Here is a 26,994-nt window from a genome sequence, read left to right as displayed (position 1 = left end):
TTAATGGGTGTTATATGAATGGCTACAGTTTATAAGTCTTAACCTTCAACATGTCAAATGGGCATACAGTTGAACTATACTATGTTTCTATTGTCATAAACTAATTTCAAAACCCTCATTATGCCGCTTCTATATGACCACCTCAAATTAGCCATCAATCATGCTATCATTTCTAGCTATGTGATCTAGCTTTTATTCCCATGTACCCAATTGTTTTATATTTAACAGATGTCTCCCAAGTACATTCATACTTCTGTAAGACACTGATCCTAACTTGGAGTCAGAGAAGATTGGAAGAACTTCTTCCCTAAGGTAGGACTGTTTCCCCTTTCAAGGCACTCAACTATCACAGAGGGCCAAAAGTCTAAATTTAAATTTTATTTTCTGCGAGTGACCTGATATTTTGGACAGGGAATACATTATGTAGCAGGAGACTGTTAATCACTCAGGCTAGGCAAAATTCATTTACAGTTAGAATGGCGATCGGTAACATTATACTTCTAAATGTATAAAGCCTTTTCTTGGGTAAGAACAGTGATAAATTTCCAACATTAAAGGCAAAAAAAAAATCACTACATTTTTAACAGGCAGGGTCAGATTGGTAGAGGGTTCTTCAAATTAGTGAATTTACTGCTCAGTAATGGTCTTTCCCTTATGGCTTCTTAGTAAAATATTGACCTCCTCCTACAAGAATGGTTGCAGACTTTTCAGTTGTAATGTCCTCTTCAGAGATCCTCTCTCAAGATACATGACCATCTCTCCAACTGAAGGCAGAAAGCTCTGCACAAAAGAACATTTAGCACGTATTATATTTGCTGGAGTGACAGATCCAAGGACAAAGCAAAGTGCAAGCACAACAGAAGTTCTAAGAGCTTTATTTAAATACTTTCTTTTAATGTTCCCCCTCACTGGGCTTCAGAGCCTTTCACTGTATTTTCAGTTCAACAAAATCAGTGATTTGTCTTAATGCCAATAGGAAACAAGTCTCTTGAATACCCACTAGTTTGGCCCAGATAGCCAAAACTAGCTCATAGTATTCTTCCCTACAAATATCAACAGAAGGCTTTTCCAATGACACTCAAACCAGTGATGTTGGAAGGACTTGCAGCTGTTAATGTGACACATGGCTGTTGTTGGAGTTATTTCTCAGATTATGCCCATGGTCTCACCCATAAATGTGTTGTAGAGTCTACAATTTTATTTTGCTATAAAGCTAAGAATCTATTTAATATTTTAAAATTCAATTTTATGATTTTATATAAACTTTTTCAAGTTAAGGGTAAAGTGCTCCCTCCTTACAGGTAAGTTTTATCCCTTTGAAATGATACATTATTACACCCACTCAAGTTTAACTGATAAATTATTGTATTTACAAAATTACATATAAATTGGTTAACTTAGGAAAATTTTATCTAAACACTACCATAATCAGAATATGGCAGATTTAACCTGTGTTTTTATAGGAAACTCTGGGTGACACCTAATAAAACTTTATGTAACTCATCACATGAGCTATTTTAAGGACTAATAAAAACCTCATTTTCTCATTTAAGTTTAGACATTACAACCAAAGTCTACTTAAAATTGAAGCACTTAAAGGCTAGAAGTATTTAAGACCTTAGAGGTAATCTAATCTCTACCTTTATATACAGTTAGAAAAATTGAGGCCCACAGTGAATAAGTGATTTATCCAAAATACATCAAACAGCAGAGCCAGGACAACCCAATGAATCTAATTATTATTTTCACTAAACCATGCCTAATATATTTTAGAAACTTCAATAATTTAAAATAGACTTTAATGTATAAGAAAAGAAAAACTCAGTTTAAGTGTAAAGATTTCTGTTAAGACTTTGGGCCTTATATAATTTCTATGTAAACATTCCCACAGAAAATAAAAAAATCTCATCTACTAATTATATCTCATCTCTTTCTTTGAAGAAACAGAGTAACTCAAACACTGAAAGATAGATGATGTTTGGAAGGTTCACCTATTGTGTATTTTACCATTAGAAATAGATGCTTTTTTAAAAAGATATTTTACAATGGCAGAAAACATATACACTGAGATTCTACACCAATCTTTATTTATATTTTGGGGCCTGAAACAAACCTTGTAATTATCTCTTCCAAATTACATTTTATTCTCTTAATGGTGTGGTTTACCCCCACTCCACAAAAACAAGTATGATCGATATACTAGAAATATTTTAAAAGAAAATCTCTTAAGACAGTTTTTGTTAACCAATCCAGACCAATGATTGTTTCAAAATTTAATCTATTAATCTTCTGGTGGTGTCATTTTAGAAAAGATTTCATAACCAAATTGCACATCTAATTAACTTATGTGTAAGTTTTAGTGATCACATCCCAAATCATGGAAGCCCTGTTTTATAAAATCTTACCACTCAAGGTAAACATATGTCATTACATGTCAATGAAATGATACTCTAAACTGAAAACCCAAGTATCTAATTATAACACTGATGTATTTACTAATAATCACATACATCATGATATTTAAATATCTACAGATTTAAGTAAGAAGCTTGCATATTATGGCAGAGTATTCAAACTGTCAAATACTACTTTTGGCTCCATCTAGTTCATATCTTGTCCAAAAATGTGCATATCATAGCCAGCAGAACTTTTCTGTAGAATTTTATTTTGAAAATATTATTTCACTTGAAGATTGATCTAAAAAACATTTTAAGATATGAAAATGTTATACAACTTATCTATTACAAATTAACTGGATAATTGATTCTGCAATTAAGTACACTGTGTTAGCTCACCTACATAAAAAATATTGCACATTTTCCTTTACTTTGTCTCCAGCTGGGACTGATGTCTAAACTATACAGAATTCCAAACTATTTAAAAGTTATTGTGTGAAATGTCAACTTTATAAATATCAGAACTAAATGCACTGTAAAAAACAACCATTTTGGTAAACATGCATTTATTCACAGTTGATTTATTTCATCTAGATAAATGCATAATTGCTCAAAATTATTTAAGAACCTATGTGGAGGTACAAGAGCATACTATACAAATCCACTTCTACCTTAATTTTGAGGAAACACTGATCTCGGCAAAAACCTGGCTTATTTTAAAATAACTATTGCTGGTAAGAAGGCATACTTTAAAACTGTGCTGTGATCTGCACCTGTTGTTCTTTTCTTTTTAAATTAAAATTTAAGAGCATTTGTTTTCAGAGATTTATCTATTGTGACATAACTGAGTAATCATAAAAATGGACACTGTAAACAGCTGAGCATTTAAATGCCTGCAGAGCCTCATTTTACTCAGTTTATGACTGCCTTAAATTGCTAGACCATTCACTGATCATAATTTTAAAAAACTGACAAAACCAGATGATTTTAATGTTAAGAAATTGACACAAATGCATAATACAGCATTCCTCCACTGAGCTGAGATCATATTATACTTAAAAAAAATAAATATATTGAATTGTGAGTCTTAGTTCTATAATAATCCCAAAGTGTTTGAAATATGCTTCTAAAACAAGTGGGTAACTGCAGAGTATAGTTCCAGACTTGACTATTAGTGTCAAACACAATTGTTTCTTATAAATAATTCTAATGGTGTACTGGCTTGATCAATTCCAGCAATTTCATTTTACAGGCATGAACCATACTTTTTACACACAGAGAATATATTACTTGAAAATCCCCCAAACAGGAAGAAAAGTTTATAAAGCTGTGAAATGCTTCCAAATGAAAGTAAAGGTCTATTTCTGGCCCTCTTCTATACCCTTATGGTTGAAATTTGACAAAAATCCATGGGTACAATTTACAAACTGACAAACTAAGTTAAAACCATTTCCTTTGGGGGAGGTGAGAGGAAGTACCTTTAAAACCTGTTATACAAAATTCCAGCTGCCTTTTTATGAAAGTACTTTCCTTAGATTAGAATCATAAAATTAAGGTGCAAGAGGTTAACAAAAATGAACTAAAGAGCTTTATTGACATCACAGTACATTCAAGAATAATTTTAAGAACATTACAGCTGAAAGAGAATGCCATGTTTATAGTCTTATTATGCACTATTTTTTGAAAAAAATGTAATACAAAGAAATCCTATTAAGTAACTTGGAGCAGCATTTGGAAAAAGTACACCTATTTACAGATTAAAAAAAAAAAATTCTGGTTTCACCTACACAGCCACAATGTGCCTCTATAATGAGACAAGCCCTTAAAACTCATGGAATTTTTTAAACATCATGGCATTCTGGCCACATCATTCCTCAGCGTTTACGACGGGGAGGGGTTGTTGATCTGAAAAAAAAAGGGAAAAGACAAAATTTAAAAATAAAAATGTATTTTAAATTAAAGAATCTGCAATTTTCAAATAAATACTATTATATAGGATTTCTAAAATTATTTAAGACTATGATCATTTATCAAGTACCAAACTGAGTTTATTAAAGAGAGAGAGAGAAAGGACACTTTCAACTTTGAATAAATTCAAAATTTTTTTTAAAAATCAGACAAAATACTTTAAAAAGTATACTACCTTGATCGGGACTTAGACTTGTGTTTGCGGCTTGCCTTCTTACCAGACCTTTGAGATTTCTCCATGGATCGCGATCGACTATGTTTAGGCTTCTTAGCCTTCTTTTCTTTGCTACTTCCTGGAGATTCAGAACTGCTCCTTCCACTAGAATCAGAGCCTGAATGTTTTTTACTATCTTTGGTAGTACTTTTCTTACTATCCTGTCTAGAATCATGTCTTATGATTTTAACAGATATAGAACCACTCCTTGAGAATGTTCTTTCACTTTCTCGTTTCCTTTTTAACCTATCATCCTGACTACTGAACTTAAAATCTTTGTCTTCCCGTTTTTGTTTCTCTTTCCTTTTATCCTGTTCACGCTCCCTTTCTTTGTCTTTCTTTTTCCTGTCTTTGTCTATACTTCGACTCCTCTCCTTTTTTCTCTCTTGTTCTTTAGCCTCACCTTTATGCTTATGACTGCTCCCACTAAGATTTCCACGCTGATCATCAATTTTACGCCTATCTCGACTCCTACTGCGACTGGACCGATTGGTTCGCCTATCCCTCGAGCGACTTCTACTTCTACGTCTCTCTCGGGAAGGACTTCGATTTCTTCGTCTTTCTCTTTCAATGCTATTTCTATTAGATCTCCTCCTATCTCTAATCTTTATTCTAGCCCTATTGCTCTCTATTTTAATCCTGCGAGAGTAACTTCTACTTCTACTACGTCTAGCTTTAATTGTTGGAGATCTACTCCTACTATGTCTCTTTTTCCTTTTAGGAGAAGAAGATCGAGAAGAAGTGCGACTACTACCTGAGCTAGAACTGTACGAAGAGCTAGAGACAGTACTACTAGTACTACTAGTTCTGCTATTGCTACTGGAACTACCACTACTAGAACTTCCTGATCTACTCCTTCCTTGTTTCTCTTTTTCTTTATGCTCTTTTTTGGGTTCTAAAGCTGACGTAGTTTCATTTGGAGTTCTTTTCTTTTCACTAACCACATCACCGTCTGCTTCTCTTGCTTCTAGTAGTGACAAACTATTTTGCTCTTTATGAATAAATTCATTCATCTCTTTTGTAACCCTTTCTGTTTGTTGCTTTTCTTCTGAAACAGAAAAAGACAAAAACACTAAGAAAGGCAAAAATACAACGAAGAAACTCCCATACTAACCAAATTTCAAGCTACCAGACTATTAAAAACACACCAGCACCGTTCAATAGAAATAGAACACAAGCCACATAAGTAATTCAAGATTTTCTAGTAGCTACATTTAAAAAAGTAAAAAGAAACAGGTGAAATTAATTTTAATATTTTATTAACCCAACATATATCAAAAATATTATCATGTCAACATGTAATCCATTAAAAAGAATACTGAGATAGCCTGCTTTTTTTTTTTTTTAAAGTATTCTTTAAAATCTAGTGTGTATTTTATACATAATTATACATCTCAGTTTGGGCTAGCTACATTTCAAATGCTCCATAGCTACATGTAGTCAGCTACCCTCCTAGACAGTCTAGCCACAGAGTACCAAAGTACAGAGGTACATGCGAAGTAAGAAAAGATTTCCTTTTTGTACAGTAAGGTAACTAGAAGCTAAACAAGTAATTTATAGGAAATTTTTGACTGTTAACTCTCAGTAATTACTTTTCAAATTGTCCAAATAAGATTTCCCAAAAAAGCAATTCTAAATAAATATTCTTTCATTATTCTTAGTACTGTTACATAAACCAAGAATTGCATTCATGTATTTTACATTAAAATAAATTCTAAAAAGTCCTCTATTACCCTTAACTATGCTTTTCAATGATTTACAATATATTTCCCCTATTTCAAAAATATTTTTTCATTTTAAGAACCTTAATAAGAAATGAAAATACACTAACAGCTTAACTTATAACCACTGGAATTAATGTCTCCCAAAATAAAACAAATTAACAGCTTAACTTTTATAAACCACATATTTTAAATACTACAATTTTGATTTTAAGTTTGATAAAAATTGCAAATGAGCTAAAAACCTTAGTTTCAGTTACATCACATATTATTTATAATCTAGTCTTGCTTCTATCCTTTGATATTTTTAGGTTGGTTGAAAAAGAGAAAGAAATACAAACAGAATTGTATAAAAATTGAGTCTAAAAGATATACCTTCCATCTGTTTATCATGTAACAGCTGCAGTTCTTTTTCTTTTCTCCAAAAAGCTTCCTGTTTTTGCCGGATTCGGTGCCGTAATTCCTCATCATCAGTGTCAGATGACTCGGAGCCTCTGTCGCTCCTCTCATCTTCACTGTCTCCTGATCCGTAACCACCCAGTCCACCTGTGTGCATAAAGCCCAGTCTATCATATGTAAAAATTATTCTATGAACTAAAAACCTTTTAAGGTCTGAGAAGAAAGTTCATTTCTTTTCTCACTGCCTTTTCCTGGAAGAATATGCTTATTCGGGGTGGGGAGTATACATTACAATTCTTAAAATGGTACATATAACCCTCAAGAAAACTGATACTTAGTATCTTATTCCTTCTGGAATATTTCATGTATTCCTCACCGTAAGGGAGCCTTGAGAATGATTTTGTCTTACTGTCCACGCTAACCAACCAAACCATTTAACAGGGCAGTAACAAAGCCTCACTAAAAGCATAATCAATTCAACCACCTTAAACAAATTTATGATGATCCTAAAAATATTTCTAAAATTAACTCTTTCATTGTTCAAAGCTTAGAAATTCAAGGGATGCCAAGTATTTTTTCCCTAACAAAATTAGAATATTGTAATTCTCAATGGTACAGAAATGGTATGTTGCTAAAACTACTCCCCACCCTGAAGTGATCTAAATAGTAATAACAAAATCACATGGGCATTTGGTTTTATCCATTTCTGTTGATCCTCACAAAAATTAACTTGAAATGGTGTGGAAAAGGCAAATTCAAGTTTTTATATACTTGATAATATATCATGCAAATAATAAATTATGAACACATCACTACTATTATGCTGTAAGAAAACCCTTTCCTCTATTAAAACTTGACTTGCTGCAACACAATCTAAGTAAAGGTCCTTAAAAGCATTAGAGGATAGGTTCTTCCCTAAGGCATGTATGCAGTAATTCTGAAAGTGAGCTTAAATACTATGACGGCTAAACTATGAACTATTACAACTTGCCCCAATAAACTGTGAATTAGCCACCATATTTATAATAATCCCACGTGAATGCTTTAGTTAAAAAAAAAAAAGCAAACCTTTTAGAGGCTGATATAACCCTAAGACCTAAATTTTATAAACTGAGTAGGAATAGTACAGTTTCAAAACAGAATACGCAGAGAGAGACAAGGTAAGTGTGATTTTCCCTTTAAGGCCCTCTCACAAATAAGGAGAATACTTACCGAGTCCAGTGAGGGAAGCCAGTGCACTGGACTGTGCCAGCTGTTTTGCAGGAGCTTTGTATCACATCAACAACAGGAACAACATGTTAACACAAATAGCCACGATTTCATAGTCATGAGAGTCTATGGTATTGTTAAATCTACTACTATTGCTGCTTTTTGGGGAGAGAAGAAACATTAAAAACATAACATTCATTTTAAACCAGTATCATGGCTGGCCTTGAAATTATAATTCTGATGTGAGCTGAAATTGGTTGACAATAAGGAAAAATGTTGACCAGTACATTGATTTTTTACTTTTGTGGTACTGCCCATTATTTAAATTTTGTTTTAAATATATTTTTTTAACTGTAACTAAAAATACACAGGTGAGGGTGAGCATTACTTGCTTCTGTAAAAATTGTAAGTGGTAAACTGAAAATTCTGAAGGTTCATAATTCAATTCCTTAGTCAAACTAACTGTATTAGAAATCATACACCAATACCATGGTATCTATAAAAAAATCAAGTAAAATCAAGAATTTTCCACACTACATTTTTTAGAACAGCATAATTGCTAATTTGTATTCAAGTGGGTTGGATAAAACAAAAATATTTGTAGAGTTTTAATATGGTGTCTAATAAATCTAACCTTTCCCAAAGAGTTAAAACATGCAGGAAGAGAATATTCAAAATTTGCCAGTAATTCAACAAGGACAACAAAAGAAGTCCAAAGTAGCCACCAAACCAAAACACCCCCAGAAAAAGAAAACCAAGAACACCCACAATATACCTTTCGTTGCTTTCCGGTGTGCATCTTTGGCTACATAATAAATTTCTTCATCTGTGACATCCAGTAAAATTTCAGTTAGAAGCATTTTTGTCAGCAACATCTAAGGAAAGATTTTTTTTTTCTGATTTAATTATTTGACATTTTCAAAAAAAATTAAAAGGCAAGGCCATTTTATAAAACATTTTTAAAGATCAGATCAACTATTTCAAGGAATAAAATACCTTGAAAATTACTGTAAAATATCAAAACTTTAAAAAATTTCAAAATCACACGGATTAAAGAAAAATATATAAACTTAACTGAATAGTAGAGACACTGAATTCTAATTCTAACAAAACATTTTTTTAAAAGTCCCTATTAAAAACTCCCACAGGTGTTTTAAGTTGTGAGGACTATCTCTTCATCTAATAATACATAATTAGCAGCACAACGCTACTTTCTTGAGTCACTTAGGAACTTACCCCTCAACTTAACCCTCAACTCAAGGTAAAACTTGAGGGGAAAAAAACCAAAATAAGGAAAAGGCAGTTATTCCATTCTGTGAGATGAAGTCCTTTTTTTTTCTTGATTACTGTAATACAGAGTAAAATAGATTGGAAATAAGAGCTGGATTCTAGCACTGGTTTGGCTACCAACAGCTGTTTTCAAATGTAGACTATAAGTTAGACCCTTAACCTCTGGGCTCCAGATTACTCATCTAATTAAATGAGAGTCCACTGAATCAGCATCATCTAAAAACATCCCAAATATCACTGGTTGTTCTGTATCAGAAATGCAGCATATTACATTCCCAAATTTAAGAAAATGACAATACACATTTTAGATATTAAAGGCTTGCATTGAAGAAATATGTTTAACTGTGCTTACCAGTGCTTCCTAAATTTTTTTCTATGCAGTCTTTTAATCTTTCTCAGTATTCAAAAAACACTTTACACAACACTGTAAACTGACCGTACGTCAATTAGAAAAAATTTAAAAACAAAACCCAAAAAACCCAAAACACACTTTAGAAAATAATAGATCAATAAATATTCTCTTGGGTCTCATGTAGTAAAATGCTGTTTACCTACAACATCGGAACTAGAAAGTGTGTTTAATGAATCACTGCTTTATAAGCTGTGATTTCATATTATAAGTGTTACTTGGATTTTGCAGACATTTTTGCCCAGTAAATATACATTTCATAACAGTTTCATGAGTTCTCAGTTTAAGTGTTTTAAGACAGCCAATCAATAACTTACAAAAAATTATAAACAAGATATATCCTGTAACATAAAGTGTCTATCAATTATACCTCAATAAAAATTTTTTTTAAATGCTGTACATGGTAAGAAATTTAACATTTTACCATTTGATACTCTTTCTCTTCTTCAGTCATCTCTGGTTCACTTTGCTCTTCTTGAGGAACTGGAGATGGACTTCTGGTGACTTTTCCACTGCTTGCAGCCTCAACATTTTCAGTGTCTTCATCTTCTTCATCGCTATCCTAAAAAAATAATATGGGTGGTCAAATTCATGCTCACAATGTAAAATAATTATCTTGTATACTCTACTTTAAAATCCCAAATTAATATGAAACAGATAAATAAAAATGAAATTTCTCTCTAAATTACATTTTTATGCTATAGATTTCACTTGGTAATATAAAGTATTACCTGAGAGGAAATATAAGATTGCCATATGGCTAGTAAGAATCAATTTTAATTATTTTCCAACTTTTTTTCCTTAGTCAAATTTTATCTTATTTTATAAATAACCAGAAGCACCATGCCCAGAGACTGATTTAATTAATATCTATCATATATGATGATCCTGAAATGAGTGCTGTGTAGAATTCTGGATAAATGGACCAGTCATATTATTCAGTGTAACTTTTACAGCTGTAAATTAAAGCTATTTACCTAAAATCATGTGACTTGAAAAATTTAAAGTCAATTTCCAGATCACAGCTTGCTAGTGAAATTTGCTTTTTAGCTATGTAATGGACAGATAGGTAAAAAATGAGGTCTACTTCAGACAGAGGAAATATCAGCAGTTTGTCTCTCTGTGTGGCTTTAGCTTTTCAGTGTCCAGATAGCATACCTTGAAAGGAGGACCCTTCTTTAGGCAAAGAAGTTTTCCATAATCACTCTTAACAATCCTACCATGTAAAAGACAAAGTGATCACTTAAATACTACTATGGAAAGACTATCTGAACCAGAGGAAGAATACATGTAACACAAGCCAATGGCATTTGGGAGGAGAGGGAAGATAACCTCCAAAGCTTTTTTGAGACAAAAAAACATCAAACCTGGAAATCGATTATTTCATGTAACGGTTTAAAAAAATTTTTTTAAGGTAAACTTTAATAGTGATAGTCGGTTGTTTCTTACCTGTATAAACCCAGAACAAAAATCACACCCTTAACATGGTTCTTTTGTTAAAAAATAAAAATAATTTATGGTATTCATCGAATTTAAGCAAAACCAATGTCTGCTTAAATCTTGTTACTTGTTGTCTTTGAGGCTTATTGTTGAAGCAGAAAATGGCCTCGGGATGATGACCCATTTCCTAACTTGCATACTGGCCAGTGCATGGCTGCTATACCAGCAAGGAGTATATTGCTACTGAACAAAAAATTCCTAAGCCACTCATGACATCTAACTAATGAAGATTTAAAGATTTAAACTTTATGTTACTTTCAGTGCTTATGTCAAAAACTATGAAAGTTATTACATCCTCTGGTGTAATTTTGCTTTACAGTCCACCACCAGGGAATTAGCTGTCCTACAACAAAAGAACAGATTTGTTTGTCAAGGGAAAATCTATTATCTAGCATCTCACTGAAACTCATTGAATAATTTCTGTCTGGAATAAAATGTTTTATAAATTCACCACCCCATTCCTCCTTACTACATAACACATACATAAAAACATAATCCTCAATACACTTACTGAAAGTAATCTCAGGGACATTAATACTTTTCTATAGGCTAAAATAATACCTATTTCTTTCAATAAACTTTTCACACAGATAGCACATGGAGTTTCATGTCAGGAGAGTCTACTTACAAATTTACTTCTCTGAGGTAAACGAGGGCCATCTCCTCCTTCAGAATCTTCTGTGGCCTTCTTTTCTTTTTTGGACAATTGTGAACGCTGCTGTTCCATTCTTTCTTTCTCCAATTTCTTCTGCTTTTCACGTTCCATTTTCTCAAGACCTTCTCGAATCCAAGCTGGAAGAGTCCTGCGTTTTACTGCATCTGTTTCACATGGGAAAAAAATATTCACAAGTCAGTCAAGTAAAAATCATCAATGCATGAGTTCCTTATACTTGAATTTCTACAATCATTGCAAGTAAATTTTAAAAAAAGAACTCTAGTGCCATATGAAAGCTTAGAACAAATACTATCATTCTCCAGGAAGACAGCGGTAATAAAAACAATCTGAAACATCACGCTTTTCTTTAAAATCATCACTTTTAATAGCAATAGTTAACATTTTCTTAATGCTTACAATGTGCCAGGGAACTATAAGAGCACATTAAACCATCTCACTTAATCCTAAAAAAGCCCTAAAAGAGCACTACTATTACTCCATCTCCTTTTCATGTGAGGAAACTGAGGCTCAAAAAGATTAAGTGATGTGCTCAAGGTTACAAAGATAGTAAGTAATGATATGAGCTAGTTCAGAGCCAAACTGTTACATTATGCTTCTTTCTAAAATATGAAAACAGAACAGAGTTAAACAAAAGCTCAAGTCCACCGTCATATTAAGAATTCATTTGAACTAGTATTATTCTGTAACTTAAAAAAGAAATGAGAATCTTCCTAAATTGTCTACTTTGTGATTAAAAAGGAAAGACTTAAACGTTCTGGCCCATTAAGTTCCGGATTTGGATTTCCAGATAGAAAGTAATATAAATATGTAACTTGACACTGGCAATAAATTAGTTTTAATGCTATTTAAAAATCAAAACTGTCTGCCAAATACTATAGAAAGTGAAATAATCAAAGAAAAATTAATCTGACAGCAGCATACTGGATGAACTGAGAGTGGAAAGAGTCCAGAGACAAGAGAACTAGGAGGTTTAAAAGGGGTAAGTGTTCATATACTAACACAATGTATCTAATTATAAACATCTAAGAAAATAACATGTTACGGCCATGATAAATGTATATTTCATCACAAAATCTGGAGTTTAAGGTAAAGACTTATTTTAAAGATTTCAAAACTTTTAATATTTTAGACCAGTATCTTTTTTCTAATCTTAAGGTTTATGACTATAAAATGATAGGATTTTAAAGTATCAATTCCTAACATCAAGCTATTATAAGAACTTAAAGAAAACAAAACATCCTTTTTTATATGATCAAGAAATCATGCCAATTGTGGTTCACTAAACTTAAATAGCTACCAATTTGTGGAGGCTCCTGCTTCACAGGAAGTGCAATAGGTGAACGCTGTCGATCCCTGAATGATGATGGCCTTTCTCTTCGATTCTGGGGAGGTGCCGGAGGTCCTGGAGGTCCTGGTTGCCAATAAGGAGGATGAAATCCACCTTGCGGTGGACCAAAAGCAGCCCCATGCTGAAAGAGTATTGCAGTTTATTTTTCTTCACATTAAAGTAACATACTCTCTGGGACACACGTGTGTTATGAACTGGGACAGTAGAAATCCATGTGTGCAGCAAATCCAAGAATTCCATGGTTCTAATATCCACCGATATTTCTGTAGCCCCAAGAACCTAGGCTTACTTTTCTTAAGAAAGACAAAGATGTTCTGCCTTTGTAAATGCAAAGAGCCATATAAAATCCAGCTGATTCACTCTTTTTAAGAAGTATAGAAAAGGATATGTATATGAGCTTTTTCATTCTGAATCCATTTATTAACTATTCCTTCTACTACCAAGAGATCAAATAAATGTCAATTTTTCTGTAACTAGAAAATACAGGAAAAAAATTTTTAAATCAATTCCAACTTCCTACTTGTGAACTTATTTCTATAATCTTGCAAGAAATATCTATTTTAAGCAAGGATGAAAACTACTGAATCACTACATTAAATATTTTTTGCAATTTTGTCATTTTCAGAGGCTTTTCTAAGCCAGACGCTAACAGAGCTCTTTGACTTGTTAGCATAAGGATCTACCAAGCAAATGTGGTGTAAGTAGAAGCTCCCTGCTACTACATTTTTTTCAAAACCAAACAAAAACTTTCATATCTATATAATAAATTAGTACACAGTAAGTATCTGAATATATATGAATAAGAGGATTACTCTCTCAAAGTGAATACTGTTTACATTGTGCCTGTTAGCCACACAATTAGTGAAATAACATATGTTTTTCAAAATTTTAAATGATGATAGCTCAGTTTAAAGGTAACAATTGCAATCCATTATTTCAAAATGACATCTAGCACTATAATTTAAGGGTGAACCCTGGCAGAGTAGTTAGAGAAAACAAAGCCCCACATAATGACACTATTCCCCATAGAGTTCTATGTCCCTAGGAATGAATTAGATGCTACAAAGGAAATTATGTACAATTCCATTAACATGTCATGTCAGAATGGAAAAAAACAAAACAAAACACTAGAAAAAGTTGTAATTCTACACAGCAGAAGAAACTGCATTTAGGAAGATGAGCTATGCTTTTCATGTGTTTTATTTATGTCTTAACTATAATCTATTATTGATAAATAATGTATTCAACTACTGTGCATTTTCTAAACTTTATTTAATATTTAAATATACCATCTTGAAGTTATAAATTAGAAAACAAAACATCATATAGCTATTGCACTTACACATTTTTCATTTTATCCAAATTTCCCCCTAATAATCCTTTATACCATTTTCCTAAGCAAATAAACCAGAAAATAAAAATCTAATGAATTATAATACTCAAAAATTGGTAGCTTTTCTCAGACATAATGTGCGCTTATCTGTACAAGACTGAAAAGTGAAACACATAACTTAGGTACTCTTGATGAGACACTTCCAAAGAATGGATTACGTGCACATCTACAATATTAAAGCAACAAAATATCTTTCACCTGATAGTCAAACTGGTTCACTGGCCCCACTGCAAAATTATCGGGTGGTCCACCAAAGTTGTGATTGTTCTGGTTAAATATATGCCTGTTGTCAGGGGCAAATTCCCCACTGTCCTGACTGTTGCTGTCTTCGGAAGGAGGAACAATGTCCATTGGGCCTGGTGTTGGTGGCATCCATGGCTGATCTGGAGGGGGGTGTGGGGGTTGCTGATGCATTCCCCATTCTATTTAGGATTTAGGCATAAAAACATTCAACAGGGGGTTATAACAAAATCAACACAAATTTTTAAGATCTCAAGAAAGCTAGATTTTTCAGTAAAGAAACAGATTAAAGAATTTATGACTTCTTGGTCAAATTCCTACCTTAAAAATAAGCAATGAATTAATCTAATAAATAATTCAAATGAGCTAACTCCACTCTAATTCACATCCTAAACAAATGGAAACCAAATGCCCAAAATTATCTTTAATGAACATAACAAAATCCAAAGCAATTTTTTTGTTGAATTTTTCTTTCTGTTCAGTAACAACACCATAAAAATAATACCTTAAGATTTTATAAGATTTCTTTCTTCCACGAACACATTTATCCTCACAACATCCCTGTGAGGTAGGGAGAAATCAGGAAATTATTTTTGCCAATTTCAGGAGGAGAAATTGAGGCACAAAGAGGTAAATCACTTGCTTGGGACACAAAGAAAGCCAGCAGAGTAAAGTTGGGGATGTGGAAATGCTAGGATAAGTCACTGATGAAATGAGGAACCAAAACATTTCAAACATGGGGAAATTTGGTGTAGTCTCAAAAAAACTAGAAATGAACTACCTCCTACTATCAAAGACTAGAGTATTCTTTATCCTTTTAAAAGTGGTATTAAAGGATCAATTACTTAAGTTTTTTATTCTTACATTGAGAAACAATAATAAGTACTAATAGGGAAAGGGAGATAAGACTTTACCATTAGCATACTCAAATGTAAGATTCCTCTAAATAATTTGAAGTGACTATTAAAAATAATAACACAAGTCATAGAAAATTGAACTAGCATCAAGGAACCTAAATCATACTGTGAAGTAAAAAAGCAAACAAACAAAAAAATTAAACAGATAAAAACTTATGGAAGATCTTCACTATCTGAAAAAAAGGGAAGAGAAAGATGGGTGGATGGTAAGGGCAGAGTATATTTGACAGACTAATTCGTCACATAGTGACACAATTTTTCTTTAATTAGAGACTAGACATGTTTTGCTCTGCCAGTGCTGCTTCTGAAAAGGCCAGAGGTTGCAACAGAGAGACATAGAATGCTCTCTTCCCTAGATGCCAAGTGAGGTTTCCAGTGTTCCCAGCCCCTGTCAGCCTAGGAATGAAGAACCAAGAAAAGAATCAAACTGAGTGCCACAATGCTAGCAGAATGAGTATAGAATAATTTTAACCACAAAATTTCAAGTTCAAATCTAATTGAAACTGCCTAGTCTGTAAGGAGCATTAATTTCAAGAAGTCATAAAACTAAGCAAAATAAACAATTTTAATCCTCATTCTAAACCCTCATTTTATTTGTAAACTAGTCCTAAAATTTGGAAAACATAAAAAACAAACCTGGTTGCCACATTCTGTTAAAGTTTGAATCCCCTTGAAAATTCCCATGATTGTTTGGACCAGATTCCATTGTAGACATATCTTGTCCATTTGGCATCATTCCTGGCGGTTGTTCTACCATGCTTTGCTGTCCTGAAGCTTCTCTTTGGGCAATCCAAGCTTGAGCCAATGCAGCCCAGTCAATCTGGCCTACCACAATTTGATATAGCAGAATTTAGCATTCAGAATGTAGGAGCTAAAAGAATAGTGCCTCTATGTAAAACAAGCATTTCAGTTATTCCTTACTAGAGATTTAAAATATTACAGAATATTATAGCTGGAAAAAATGCTTAGAAAATAACCCATATTCAGGCTACAAGACAATATAAACTATTTAAGACATTCAGTAAAGGACTCCACAAAAACAACCAATTTCTAATATTAACTCTTAAAAAAATGTATTCCCTTGTACCTTAGTTTATTGAGTTTTTAAAAAACTTATTCCTTTTTTAAACCACCATAAAAACAAATGTTTAAACTCACTCTTTCTCAAACAGGTCCTATCCAAGTATACACTCGATCCCATATACCTCAGATGAGTATAGATATCTATTTCTGTTCCTTTTCAGTCACCTGTCTTTAGCATCTTTAACTCCCTTCTCTAGTCAAAATATACTTCCTTTACAACTTTTTAGCCATCCTTTATTGAAAATTCATTGTCTCTACTATCTTAGAGGTCTTCTTTTCCTCAAATATCTATGCTAAACATTTTAAGATCTAATATTAATAAAGAAAAAAGATTAAGATACAGTTTTTTACAACTCAGTTTAGCAAAGATTAAATAGGTATATTCTCATACATTTTGATGAAAATATAAATAGGCACAACTCATGTGAAGTTAAACTTGTGAAGTTAAACTTGGCAATATATACCTAAAACTCTGAAATGTGCAACTATGACCTACCCAATCTAGTTCTTGGATTTTTTCCTAAGAAAATAATTAGACAAGTTACAATGATATGTATACAAAATTATGGTAATGATTTCAAACAGTAAAAAGTCACAATCAATCACCTAAAAGTGAATTTATTACAGTACAGTCCTATAACAGAATGCAACGTAGCTACTAAAAAAAACAGGATTAACCCAGTAAAAAGGCAGGGCAGTGGAAGGGGTCATATTAAACAAAATTAGCTATGAGAATAACTATTAAAGTTAAGTAATAAATTGGGACTCCCTATACTTTTTTCTACATCTGTATATGCTTGAATTATTCCATATTAAAGAGAAATTTTAAAATGACCACCAGTTGACTATGATCTACATAGAACTGTAAAATTCAGAATTAACAAAAGTATGCTTTACTTAAGCAACATATTTATGAAAGATTTTCCTTTCTTTAGAAAACAAAAACTAAATCAGTTTTAAAAATGTAAAATCTTCACAAAGCTTTCTACCCTTTGAGGAAGTCTTCCAAAGGGAAATCCATTCCCTGATTATGTATGCTAGGCAAGATTATTTATGAGTAGAGATTAAAATCTAACCATAAAATGATCCAACACCAACCCCAATTCTATCTCACTTAATCCCATGGCCTATCTCTCACTCATCTCTATATACCTCTCCTCCTCCACCTCCCAGTTTAATTTGTTTCCTTACTTGGATCCTGCTGATGCTGGAATGACTGCATCCACTGTTGTTGGTTCAAGGGCCATTGCTGCCAAGGCTGTCCTCCTTGATCCCACATCCTGACTTTTAAAGTATGTCTGATTTTCTGTCTTCAACAAAATAAACATAGTTTAAAAATGGGAATTAGAGTTCTTTAATTTTAAAAGCTCACGTATCAGAAATTATTAGATGATGATACATTTAATGTGGTCAGAGCTCTAAAATTCTGGTCAAAAGGTTGCCAGAGGCAACTGGAATTTTTAGGTTGAAGCAAGAATAGGACTTCATGTTAATGCTGCTGTCAAGAGTTTGGGGGCAAGCATAGCTCTAATCAATGTGGCTCAAAAGGGAGAAGAAAATCTAGTTTTTCCCAACATAAATCCCTGGAAATGTAATTACTTTGAAGATTATTAGAAAAGAGTGATTTAATCTTTCCCCAAACAATATTCATCGAAGAGGGTAACCAAACAGTTCTAGCTAATGAAGAAAAATTCTTTTATATAAATTACAGTTAATGAATGCAGAAGGTGGAACAGATTTAGAAAACTACCATATTGCCAAACCTAATAAAAACAACTGATTCAGGCAATCTTAGAAGAAAAGTTCATGGGAAATCACAAATTCAAAGGCTGTCAAAATATCACCTCTACAGATTATCAGGTGTCTCCTTACTAGATAATATTATGTCCCCAGAATAACTATAAATATTTTCACCAAAAATGTTTTCCTGAATCCAACTGAGCTTTTTGGCTCTTGTTTCTAATATAAAGAAATTATAGGGGACAAAAGTTCTGGCCAAACAGTATCAAAAGAAACAGACAAGTCCAAAAGGTGAGAAAGTCTATGAGGCCAGGTTTCTTAACATGTAATTAGCACAGAAAAGTAGAGGGAAAAGAACATACATTAATACCTATTAAATCTAGGTGATGGGTACGGGGTGGGGGGTGCATCACACTAATCTACTTGTCTTGTAAACTAATTTGAAAACTTTCACAATAAAAAGTTTTAAATGCCTACAAGTCATACTATCTTTGTACTTTATCCAACACTGACATACAGCCGTATTCAAAACCCAATGACACGAACAGTAAGCAGGGGATGTTTCTTCATTGTTTTGTACCCCAGGGCTCAGCATATGGCAGGTATTAAATAAATGTGTACTAAATAAATCCTTTTAGTTTGACTCTTCCCTCTATTCTAAAAACAAGACAAAACTACGCCTTAGTATTGCAGGATCACAAAAAAGTAGGAAAGCCAGATAATAAGGAAGTAATAGACATCAACTTAAATAGGACAATTGGCTATTACAATTCAGGCTCTCAGCGCTTGCAACTGAAGTCTTTGCAGCATTTTCAGAAAGTTACATAGTTCTATCAGTGGCAGATCCTGATCTCTCGACTGAACACTATAAATTAGGTTCATGTGAAAGGAATGCATTAGGAAGACGCATTCTTTTGTTACTTTGATTTACTTATGAGTCAAGTGCACTTGTCTTCCAGTTGTACTAACATATTCTATTATAAAGTTTTATTAGAATATGGCAAACAGGCACTATGTAGTACCGCACTTGAGGCCAACAACTGGATTGGGTATCAATCCCAAGCTATACTTCTTTTTCTAATCTCCCCTCAGATTTTTCCTTCTCCTTTGTTTTCCCTCTCTCTATTCCACCCTATACCTATACTATACCTCATTAGCACCCCTGAAAAGTAACCTAACAACTTTAATTAAAAGGTAACAAAGAGGAACACCAGAATATCAACTGCTATTTTGACTGACCTTAGAGGTTCACCTTCTGTTTAATACTTAGGTTGATTCAGAACTATAGCTTGGAAGCATAGCAGCAAGATTACTTATGCCCTGAAAAAAAAAAGTATACGTTTGCATTTAGACAATGAAGAGTTATGAGAATTAATATAACTAAATTCTACAGATGAAATACGTAAGTTGCAAATTAATTAATTTGGAAGTTTTTCTTCCATTAAGTTTATAATGAGAAAGGATTTACCTTTATAAAGTTAAAGGAAGCAGGTACATCAGAACTGAGAAAGCAAAGCTTTTAAACATTTTTCTTTCAAAATATGAACTTAAATGGTATAAATAAAGTAATAAATGCATTATTTCAGCTTTTTCTATGGAAGTCTAAGTTTAAAAATTAACATCAGCAAGCTGAGAACAATTTGTCCCTCAAACAGTTTAATTTCCTTCCGATTACATTAATACCTTTTTAAAGCCGACAGAAAGACAAATGTATTTATCTGTCTCTCAAAGGTACAGGACAGCTACTTGCTGTCCTAAAGCAAGTGACATAGCAGCCACTAAACAACAAATGAATAAACAAATGGTCTGGAGCTCCTTCTGTTTACTTTTAAAAGTTAATGATAAGGAAGCTGCTGAACTATACACACGAGAACCAAAAAGTTGGCGTAACCACGGCTTGCTGTGTTTTCCAAAGCTCTAATGGCATATCAAAGTTCAACGCATAGTAGGTTGTAAACTCATACAGGTAGGCATTAAAAACTAGCTCTACACAGTGCTTACTGGAGTTGCAAATAGATGTGTGCACATAGTAAAATCACTTTAATGTTGAAAGTGATGTGTACTGACTCCCTGTCATTTCCAAAACACAGATTTACTTTTCTAGAAATCATGCTAAACAAAGTTTCTTTTACTTACTCATGTTTAATGGTTGTCATGGACAACTTTTTAAATTCTCCTTTTAAGTTTTCTTACCACCATTTGTCACCTAGACTTCTGAATACAAGCTGATTCATGATGCCTACCCATACCACTCACTAACCGTATGAAATGTTGGCAAATTAACTGCTCTCCTTGGTTTTCTCATCTGTAAAATAGTGGATGTAGTTCACCTCAAAGGGTTATTGTGAGGATTAAATGGGAAACACATGAAAAATCAGCACAGACAGCTTCAGTAAGTAGTGGTTAATATCACCACCAAGACTTCCTCAGTTATCATTTTTGACAGCACTCAAGTTTACAACTAGGGGGTGGGGAAGGGGTGATCAAGCCAATCCATTTCTACTCAATTCCATTTTCTTCTCTCAAAGCAATTTAGGAGTTATCCAGATTTCGTTTTATCTTCGGAAAAAAATCTTTCTGTCCCTACTTCTCACAATATCATAGGTTGAAGCTTTTATTTAAAAATACAAATAAACCAAAAAAACTTCCAAGTTTTCCTATGCATAGAGGTTTTATTGCATATTTTCAAGAGTTTGATTTGTATTACTTGTGGCCATTCTTCTGTTTGTTAAAACCAATCACGTCCACTTTTAATGTTTTCCAAAGCTTTCTTCCCCCAAAGTTTTTATAGAAGCTATTATTCAAATACAGTGTTTGGCACACTGAGGCTGAGAAAAATATGAAAAGAATGTGAAATTGTGAGAAGCAAAGCAGAATAAAAATGCAGTAAAGGTGACAGTAAAAGTCAGGGAAGTAAGAAGTTAGAAGCTATTTGATAAAATGCTTCAATTAAATCTGCAGTTGAGAAACTTTATTTGACTACAGAGGATGAGTGCTGAACAAGGGTGTAGGCAAAACACCAAATGTTTAGTCTTTTGGAGAGACAATTTAGCAGCAGAGCATATTATCAAAATTGTAAATGCTCATCTCTCTGACCCAGCACCTTCACTTCAAAGACTTAAAAACCATGGGTAGGTATACTTACCATGTAGCTCAAAAACCTGCAGCAAGTTTGTAACAGTGAACATCTGCTTTTAGTGACACACAAAAGGCAGTAGGTGAGATAAGAGTGAATCATATAGTGGACTCCTATTTAGCCATTAAAATGAATAAGGCACATTTTTATACGCTGACATATATGGAAGTACAAATTGTATTCTTAAGTGAAAGAAAAATTATGTGACACAGGATGAATAATGATGCCGCCTGAGGTTTTTCTCTTTTTAAGAATGCAATTTAGTATAGAAAATTCCTAACAACAACAGAAAAATCTCTCAAAAGTAGTAAGCTCTGGGGAGGGAAAAGATCAGTAATTTTTTTATTTTATATCTTTCTGTATTCTCTGAGTTATTTTACCATGAGTGTGTATTTTAAAAAATAAATCTATTACAGATTTTTAAAGATACAAAGAATCAAAGAAAGCTAATCATGAAAATTTTCATGTGTTTTGTCACGGCTCAAACAAGAATCTTCTTGAGGGCAGAGGAAATGTCTCATAATTATCTGAATGCTCCAAAGTACATTGACCATACTAAGTGGTGAAATATTTTCCTCATTCACTGAAATTTATTATCAAGTAAATCTATTAATAGTTAATGATGAAGATGCCATTCTAACACTGCTACTCTGATTTTATAACATCAAAAATCAATTCCAATTTATCAATTCTATAGTCTTAACTTTAAAGATCCTCAGCTCAATTTCTCAAGTTTGGAGACATTTAAATATTGGTGAGCCAGGCCGCAAGACTTTCCCTTTATAGGGTTAAATTAACTGCTATTTCCTTGGAAACAACTGGGATTTGGGAAGAACAGAAAGATCAACAACCATGGGTTACATGAGATCATGCATGTTATCAAACACAGCTGTAGAAACCTAGTTTATGAATATGACTAGTGTTATGCATTGAACTGTGTTCCTCTAGAAGATGTGTTGAAGTCTTACCCCGACTCCAATAACTGTGACTGTGACCTTATTTGGAAATAAGGTCTTTGCAGACTTATTCAAGTCAAGATGAGGTCATACTGGATTAAAGTGGGTCCTAATCCAGTATGATTGGTGTCCTTACAAGAAGCAGAACAGATACACACACAGGGAAAATGCCACGTGACTACAGAAGCAGACAGTGGAGTGTCTACAACCAAAGAAAGTCAAAGATGGCTGGGGACCACCAGAAACTAGAAAGAGGCAAGGAAGGATCCTACCCTAGAAGAGGGAAGGATGTCGGAAGGGAGGGAGATAGAGAGGGCTTGCAAGCACACATGCATGACCCTGCCAAAACCTTTATTTCAGTCATACTTCTAGCCTGGAGAACTGTAAAGAACAAATTTCTGTTGTTTTAAGGCCACTCAGTTTGTAGTAATCTAGTATAGTATCCCTAAAAAACTAATACAACCAGAAATAACCATCATTTATCTTATATGTTTCTTAGATGACTCTATATTAGAACATTCATTGCTTTGAGGTTCTTAAAATTACTTGTTTAAATGACAATCATTAATATTTATAAGTCATCTCATAGACTGTGCGACAAAGAGATAAATGAGAATGAAAATGGAGTGTTTGAAAGCCCTTAAGCAGCAACTGCAAAAATCAAAGAAATATAGAAATATACCTGTCCTTTGATGCATATAATGAAATGTTTCTCACATCAAACACAAAGTTTAGAAACCACAAAATGCAACAATCCTCTTCTCTGCTGCCACTTCAGTCCTATACATCAGGTAACTGATCTCAAAATCAAAAAATTCATTTGGATGAATTCAGGTTAGGTGGAAATGGCACTAACAAAGGTTAATTTTATAATCATCTGAAATGTGGTTAAAAAAATTTTTTTGCTATTTAATGTGACATGCATTTTGATATATACTGAAATACTTTGCAGCTCAAGAGAGGTAATCAAAAAATACTGGAGAATTGAATACTTTGGTTATAGATACAAAAAAAATGTGATAATTGAAAAGTAAATTTGGAAGGAAAAAAAAAAGATACAAAATTAAATGTAGAGAGCCTAAAGGAAACAACAACCCAGTAGCAATAAGCACACTTACCTTGGTTCTAATACCATTCTCAAAAAAAAAAAAAAAAAAAAATTAAGGATCATTAGAGAAATAGCTGAATCTTAGGACTGGGGCAAGAAATACACAAAATGAGCCTGGAGCATCTGGTAGCACCACGAAATAAGAAGGGGCTCAAAAAAAGGGGGGAGAAGAAGGGGGGCATGTCAAAGACAACCTGAAACAGCTACCCATGTCCAAAGCTGGAACAACTTGGGCAACAAAATAAAGTAGTACTAGATTATAACAAATCATGACATAAATATCTACGAATTCTTACTGATATAAATAAATGATTAAGATAAATGGGAGGAGAAAGACAAATCTTCCATGCAGAAAAATTCCAAATAAATTATATAGATACTCCACCCTAAAGGAGGGACAGCATAACTCTCCACTCTTTAAGGGTAGCTTGTGCAAAGGGACTTCCTTCCCAATGAGTACAGTATGGAAAGGAGAGAGTGAATAGAGAAGGAGTAACTTTACAGTGGAGAAATTTGACAAACACTACCTCAAGTAGGTGATCAAGGTCGATATTAGCATGATAAGCCATGTTCATAGCATGTAGCCTTGACAGGATGTGACGAAAAGGCCACTTTACCTCTGTGATCTTCCTCCCCCAAATCCCTAAAATGAGTCTTATCATGAGAAAAAGATAAATTCCAATAGCAGGTCACCCTACTATACACCTGGCCATTACTCCTCAAAACTGTCAAGGTCATTGTATCGCTTTGCTAGACCTGCGGTAACAAAGTACCACAGATTGGGTGACCTGGACAACAGAAATTTATTTCCTTATAGTTCTGGATGCTACAAATCCAAGATCAAAATGTCAGCAGGGTTGGTTTAATTCTGGGGTCTCTCTCCCTGGCTACTAGATGGCTGTCTCCTACTTGTGTCTTTTACATGATCTTCCCTCTGTGTCCTGCTCTTTTTGCAAGGACACCACTATAATGCATTAGGGCCCACCCTAATGACCTCATTTTACTTCTTTAAAGATCCAATCTCCAAATAAGTCATATTCTGAGGCACTGAAGTTAGGAACTCAGTCTATGACTTTTCAGCCTGCAACAGCCATAGAAAACAATGAAAGCTGGAGAAACACTTACAACCCAGAGAAGAACTAAGGCACATGACAACTAAATGTCATATGGTATCCTAAACGGGATCTTGGGACACCAAAAGGACATTAGATCTAAACTTAACAAACATGAATAAATTACGGACTTTAGATAACAATAATGTGTCAATATTGATCCATTAATTGTAACAAATGTGCCATACTAATATATGTTAGTAGGAGAAACTGTGTCAAAGGGTGGGGGGGAGTTTATATGGAAACTGCACCATCTGCTCAATTTTTCTGTCAATCAAACTGTTCTAAAAACACAGTCAAAAAAAATGTTTTAAACAGAGTCTCGAGAACCTCCCCCCCCCCTTTTTTTTTGCGGAGGGAGGTAGTTAGGTTTACTTACTTATTAGTTTTTTTTGATGGAGGTATTGGGAATTGAACCTAGAATCTTGTGCATGCTTATGCATGCACTCTACCATTGAGCTACAACCTCCCCCAAGACCATCTTAAAAGAACTAATTTACTGTTACTTTACCTATAGCCCCACAACATTTTACAAAACATTCCCACAGGTGAATCTTTAGTGTTGTTTTTGTCTTGGTTTTGCCTTGCTGCACTCAAATCAGAAATTCCAAGTTTATTCTGCTGTTCTATGAATTAACTACCAACAATCAAAATTTGCTGAGTACCCATGATATTCAAATGACAACAGTATCCACCAATGAACAATAAAACTTAAATGTTGGCTACTTTTTTCCCCCTGAAGCTTAATCCCTAGAGTCTATCACTTTAAAAACACAAGGATAATACAAACTAAGGAATCTAACTGCAGTTAGGACACAGTTGCCCTCGGCTGCGCCTGCGTAGTTGGAGAGGAACAGCACAGAAGGTCCAGGTCCGGGCACCCACCTCCTCCGCCCCTTTGCATCCCCTCCCCATAAGGGGGTAGCCAATGCGCACGCGCAGTGCTTAACGGCTAGTCAGGAACCTAACAATCACTCCCTTCTGGTCCGGGAGGAAACTCATAGTTAGAGGGGGAGGTCGTGAGCACTCTCTTTAATAAGAACGTTTCCTTTTCACCAGGAGCACCGCCGTGATTCAAGTCAGGCGGACACCACCGCTTTAAGGGAGATGAGGTTCCGGCGGTCGCGCCAAGCAGCGTACGCAGCCTACGTGTTTAAGTTATGCTACCCTCGCCACAAAAACCAAGAAGGTTGTAATGGCCGGCAAGTCCCCACACATAATTGTTTTCAACCACTTACCCACTCTGGTTCCGGAACACCGTTGTCGCTACCGTTCCTATAATGCCTCTCCAACCCTTTCGATGCTTCTACTTCTTCACGAACAAGACAAGATGGCGCCCGATTGGTCTCACCCGGAAGTGAATAATAATAACATCCGTCTGTCATCTGAAGCCATACTGTCCCCGAGCTTGGTCTCTGACCACGTGACTGTGCCGGGTTAACATGTCCCGGCGCCATTTTTGTTATGGGCAAAACCACCTCGACCGTGTAGTCAACACGATGCAACTGCTTGGACATTCCTGTACGTTACCTTTTAAAGTAGTCAGCGTCATGCCCGTCTCATTTTCATCTTAAAGTGGGCAAAAAGCCAAGAGTTTAAGTGTTCTCTGCAGAGCTCGATCAAAATTTTTACTTTCGCAACTTAAGCCTCCTCCCAAGGGTGTATGGTCGTTTCTGAAGAGGGGGCTGTGAGCTCGCGGCACTACTTTCAGACTACGGAGGGGCTCCAGGATTAAACTGAACCAACTCAGGCGGGTTGCTTGGTGCCCCTGAGCCGCGTTTTAGCGGACCTGAGTCTGGCCCGAACTTCCGTAGTGCTCCCGGCTTGTGTCTCACGGAGCACCGCCGAGAGCGCCGCGGAGGGTTCCGCCTCCGAGGAGACCAGACGTTAGTGAGGTGGCCGGTCTCGTTGGTGGCGACAGCGGAGACCTTAACTGACCCCGCAGCGGTTGTTCTTTGTTAACCTCAAAAAACGTCGCGCCCTCTTCCGGGGATGTTTACTCAGCTCGGCCTCACCCTGCTAGTCCCGGTGTTTCCTTCTTTCCCCGTGACCTTTAGGGAAAAGCGGCGGGGATGTCCAGTTCCCGTCCTGCTGCTCCTTTCTCTCAACCACAAGATGGCCTCCCGAAAGGACTTATGCAATGCAGTTCTGCGAATAGAATTCTTTAATTCTATGATGT

The 26,994-nt window shown here is 34.5% G+C and overlaps 1 protein-coding gene across 5 annotated transcripts; it reads right to left on the bottom strand.

The window, feature by feature from the left end:
- Positions 1–397: 397 nt before the first annotated feature.
- On the bottom strand, positions 398–26,173 carry PNISR (PNN interacting serine and arginine rich protein). Of its 5 annotated transcripts, XR_004138220.2 has the most exons (14): positions 26,054–26,172; positions 19,743–19,823; positions 17,955–18,073; positions 16,317–16,505; positions 14,722–14,945; positions 13,080–13,251; positions 11,735–11,925; positions 10,031–10,168; positions 8,683–8,782; positions 7,911–7,964; positions 6,675–6,845; positions 4,540–5,626; positions 4,184–4,301; positions 398–780 (listed from the first exon to the last, which is right to left on the bottom strand). XR_004138220.2 is itself a non-coding variant. In XM_010983902.3 (13 exons), the coding sequence occupies exons 3-13, from the start codon at positions 18,040–18,042 to the stop codon at positions 4,271–4,273; spliced, it is 2,445 nt and encodes an 814-aa protein (XP_010982204.2). In that variant the 5' UTR covers positions 18,043–18,073; positions 19,743–19,823; positions 26,054–26,172; the 3' UTR covers positions 3,962–4,270. The 5 variants fall into 5 exon arrangements, 4 of the variants coding, with proteins under 4 accessions (XP_010982204.2, XP_031311927.1, XP_031311928.1 ...); XM_010983902.3 differs by lacking the exon at positions 398–780 and having other exon boundaries at positions 3,962–4,301; XM_031456067.2 differs by lacking the exon at positions 398–780 and having other exon boundaries at positions 3,962–4,301; positions 17,955–18,069.
- Positions 26,174–26,994: the final 821 nt, after the last annotated feature.

This window comes from Camelus dromedarius, chromosome 6 (assembly GCF_036321535.1).
Source record: "Camelus dromedarius isolate mCamDro1 chromosome 6, mCamDro1.pat, whole genome shotgun sequence".
Classification (NCBI taxonomy): Eukaryota; Metazoa; Chordata; class Mammalia; order Artiodactyla; family Camelidae; genus Camelus; species Camelus dromedarius.
Note: the sequence above shows the minus strand (reverse complement) of the source record. Positions and strands in the feature narration are given on the sequence as shown.